Genomic DNA, 4,634 nt, shown 5'->3' on the forward strand with positions numbered 1-4,634 from the left:
CACGCCCTTCCATTGTAGACAGTTCCTGGTTTGCTGCCTGCCTTGTAAAAAGCTCTTCCCCTACCACCACTTTAAAACAGGCTAGTTCCAAAACTAGCCCTAGCCATCTATTTATGGTCTCCTTCTTATCTATTTACCTCCTAGAGAAATCATTGCAAGACACCTTCCTCAACTTTTTCCTATGCATTAAATTTGGGGCAAGACCTTTTCACATGACCTGATTATAGGCAAGTCCCCAGACATTTCCTAATCTGAGTTGCCCTGAGTGCAGGCACCAATCTGTGGCCCCATTCCCACTATAGGGATACTGTACTGGACCACAGTGTCTTTGACCTGCACACAGTGAGATAAAGGGCAGCTTCACGGGGCCAAAGGGTTCCGAATGTTTTCAGAATAATTTGCTGAGAAAACCTGTTTCTCCTGTGTTTGTGGGTCATGGGGACAGTAGTCAGAGGAGGACAAGACTCCCCCTCCAGAGCTTCAGCACTGTGCCCAGGAGCAGGGGCAAAACTGGGCTATAGATTTTCAAAGCTCAACTGCTGTTACCGAGCAGGAGGTGTGGAATGCGTATTGAAGGCAGTACAACAGATTCATGAACTTTGACTGTCAAACCTTCCTCCCTGAAACAACATAGCTCTTCTCACAGAAGCTGTGCCGACCAGAGTACATATGGGACAGGAATGTTAGCACTCTACTAGTGTGTGGCCAACATGGATGCTCATGTTGGAACTGTTTTTTCTGGGAACCGGGAAGAAAGTTCTGCCGCCGACACTGAAATCCTCCTCACCCATCAGTGACACAGGCAACCCCTCGTCTTGTGCATAGACACAGGTGTTCATGGGAAGCCGCCACCCACCCGTGAATGAAAACTGTATGTGTTGTCCTCCTGTGTGAGGCTTGCAACACATACTGTGCAACTATCTGCTCTTTACATTATTAAACTTAGGCAAAGTATGCTGAAAAGGCCACAGAAAATCAGAGGGCCCTGGGCTCCAGAAACAATCTGCAGTGCCAATCACTGGGGAGAATAGAGCCTCACTAGAGTTTGCAAGAGCACAAAATGCACTCGTAATGTTGGTAGCTACATACACTACTGGTTCCTCACCTAACATACAATCGTGGAGAAAAGCTTAACCCAACTAAAGATGTAAACATCAACAAGAGTGTCCATATCCTGTGTCATCAAGTGACAAGACAGTCCATGCGTGGATTCCCCAGCAATCTTATATTCCACAAATCCAACCCCTTTCCCCGCACTTCTGCCAGTCTGTGTTTTCCCTTAGTCATCTACGCCAAAAAGCATATCCTGAATGCTTTCCCACATGCCTCTGTCACCTTTCCCACAGTCCCTCCATACACCTTACCTGCCCATTTCTTCTCACGTTGATGTGTGAGAAGTTCTGAGGGGCTGATTGTCCCAGAAAAGGATTATGCATTCACCTTTAAAAGAACGTGAATTCAACAAGAAAGGGAACTTCAAGATTTCCATCATCCTGTGCTTATCTATTGTGTATGATGATACCCAAAATGAAGGATTTTAGAGGTCCCAGCAAACTGGGCTGTGGAAACCTTAACCCCTTTCCTTGAACTACTTCTGCTTCCATAGGACAAAGTAAGTTTCCAACTAAGCTGTCTTTTGCTTTGACCTCCCCAACTCTGTCCTGTAGGAAGAATCCCAACACATTCCACACCCATTCACTCCACAATTTTAGAGGCCCAGCTCCAACACAGACGGGTCAGTTCCATGAAGAAAATAAAGCATATTGATTGATCAATTCAATATGACACCCAAATCCAGGGGATAAACGTACACACACACACAGAAACAAACACACACACACACAGTCAAACATTCTTGAGAATATTTATTTGGCATTCCATACAATCCAAGTTTACCCCCTTTTCCTGTCTGATTTTTTTGTGACTGGGTCGGTTTTTCCTTTACTTCCTGGGCATAAGACCATGCTGAGTACTGACATCCTGCATACGGTAGTAACTTTTTAGGAGTTCTGCTGTTTTAAGTAAGGTCCGATGCTCCCTCACAGTCAACTCAACATCTGGGAGTCCCCTAGAGAAACACAAACGCATGTCAAAACGCATTTCTCTCAGCCATACTTTGAAATGTTTTAATTGCAGGGCCCGCTGAGAAAAGGATATCCCTTCCCCATTTGTGATCTCTTAAACTTCCTCCTACCATGGGTTACAAACTGTTCTCCGCAATACCTGCCCCATTCCCAGTACTCTCTGTGAGGGGAGTCAGCTAACAAGATGCATTGTACACTAAAAGCACACAGAAATCTGATGCGGCAATAGCTCAAGGAAATCCATCAATCTAAACAATCCTTTGCGGTCTAGGACAGGGATGACCAGGAGGCACATTCAGGGAGCCCAATCTCATGGAGTAGGTAGGATGACTGCCGCTGGGGTTGACGGCCATGGAATCAAGGGCTACAGATTGAAGTGAATGATTTTCAGCTTCACTTCTCAGTGATTCTGGAAATGGACTATGCTCCCCTGGGCTTAAGACTCACAGCTATAACCTGCCTTGCAGTGCAGTCTCTAATCTGCCTTTTTCAGCCCAATGCCATGAATGTCCTGGATTCTGTCACTCTCTCTCGTCCTCTCAAGGAATTTCTACATATAGGAAAGCAGCCTCAATTTCTACATTTCTGAAACGAGCGTCCAGGCTCCCTGAATAGGCAGGTGTGTCAACCCCCTCATAGTGGGCATCAAACAGCTCCAGTTCCAACTGAACGGCTCACCTGAAATCTCTGTTCCCTCTTCAGGTGGCTTCATCCTCTTGTAGTACGGCAGGGGATTGCGCCACAGGTCCTTACATAGGATCTGTCAGGGGAATCAATCGGCAAACGCCTCATCAGGGCTCAGACTGGTGACCCAAACAGGTGGGAACACACCAGGGTCATTGCTGATGTTTCCCAGTGAGGACCCACCTCAGCAATCCTATTAGATCCTGCGAAGTTGTGGTCAGAAAACCAGTTGAAGAAGTTAAGGCTGCTGTTGTGGTGTCTGCGGCGACAGGCCTCAACTTCATAATCTGGATACCACTGAATTGGAGTGGAATGAGAAGCCCTGTATTCTACAGAGACAGAAAGTTTTGTGGGAAGGGGACTGGATCACGTTGGCAATGATCCACCCACCATCTTCCTTCCACTACCCATCCTGGGAGCCACCTGTCACCTGTGATGTTCACCAGATATTCCTTGGTAATCACTTTATTCTGGAAGTAGGGGTTACTCCGAAAGAACAACATGATCCTGCAGAGATGAACGGGATGCTTCACTTCTTCCACCTGTCAGGACAAGGTGGAGAAAGTTTAAATACCTTTTTGGGTGAGGTGCCAACTGTTGCTCACAGGAACCAATTATTTCCCTTACCCTCCCCCACTAAACCCTCTAGCCTCAGTCTTGCTGTCCTCACCTCCAAGTTGATCATGTAGCTCAGCATGTCTTCATCTTGGTCAGTGATCAGGGCTGACATCTGGGGGTGGTTTGCAATCTGATTTAGGTCAAAGAGCCTTTACATGCGGTGGAAGGAGAAGCTAGGAGCAACAGGGAAGAAGGCCTAAGAGCACCCAGAGGCTGGGGTAGGGGATTTCTCAGATCTGCTTCCACGTATGACCTCCTTTCGCCTCCCCCTACCCCTAAAATAAGGCCCCTTGGCTTCACAGAGGGTGTATAATTCTGAGGCTGACTGCACTGACATGCGGAGGTGCGATTTGCAGAGACTTGCTGGTGTCTGAGGAGTGGCAGAACCTGCTTATAGCCGAAGACGCCCAGTCCCAGATCGGACTAGAAAGGGGGAGCAATCACACTGCCTTAAAAATAGCTTGATGCACACAAAAACCTATTCTGGTCTGAACTCGCTTCTGTTCTTCAAAAACATGCCCCAAACGTCTGCTGCTCGGCATCACCAAGGGTTTCTCTGCCGCACGCAGGAAAATAGTACCCACGCCTGCTGCAGTTTTCCCTAGCCACATTTGTCCGGGGCAACTCACCTTTGTTCCCCAAAGGTGGCGTCACATCGATGCCAAGCTGCCCATAAGTTACTTACACTTCCCCGAGAGCACCTCTCCACCAGAAAGGCAGAAGAAACACTGAGAAGGATACAACATTGGCCCAGAAGCCAGGGACGCTCTGGATGACCGCGCCTCTGCAGTCTAGGTGGGCCTTGCGCCTCCGCTCCATCTTTTCCCTCTGCCGAGAAAAGGCCTTCCTGGCTTGGGCATTAACCGGCCCCAGCTCCACCTGAACGGCCAGCAGCTCCTCCAGTGCAGACTCTGGGGTCATGGGCCCAGGGCCAGGCTGTGCCCGCTGGGCCTCCTCCTGCGGCTCCACGAGGCCCTCCTCCTGGGCCACCACCTCCACCTCCGCCATTATGTCATCCAACACCAGCACCGCCTCCTCCCCCAAAGCCACCTGCTCACTCTCCACCCCGGCCGCCCCCTCCTGTACAGCCTCCATCCTGAAGACGGTGCCCTCCTCCGCACTCCCACTGAGCAAGGCCTATGCTGCCCGAACCGAGCCACACGAACCCGGCCGCAGCCTTTATTGCACCCAGTGGGTCAGCGGGCCCTCAGTGCGCATGCGCGGGGCTCCCGGGCGCCCCCTAATGGA

The 4,634-nt window shown here is 49.6% G+C and overlaps 1 protein-coding gene across 1 annotated transcript; it reads right to left on the minus strand.

The window, feature by feature from the left end:
- Positions 1–1,847: 1,847 nt before the first annotated feature.
- Positions 1,848–4,634, minus strand: LOC129025827 (testis-specific Y-encoded protein 3-like). Its single transcript, XM_054473393.2, has 6 exons — positions 4,128–4,634; positions 3,439–3,516; positions 3,199–3,310; positions 2,952–3,097; positions 2,763–2,844; positions 1,848–2,068 (listed from the first exon to the last, which is right to left on the minus strand). Exons 1-6 carry the CDS (start codon positions 4,479–4,481, stop codon positions 2,046–2,048), a joined length of 795 nt encoding a protein of 264 aa, XP_054329368.1. The 5' UTR covers positions 4,482–4,634; the 3' UTR covers positions 1,848–2,045.

Source organism: Pongo pygmaeus, chromosome Y (genome assembly GCF_028885625.2).
Source record: "Pongo pygmaeus isolate AG05252 chromosome Y, NHGRI_mPonPyg2-v2.0_pri, whole genome shotgun sequence".
NCBI classification, from domain to species: Eukaryota; Metazoa; Chordata; class Mammalia; order Primates; family Hominidae; genus Pongo; species Pongo pygmaeus.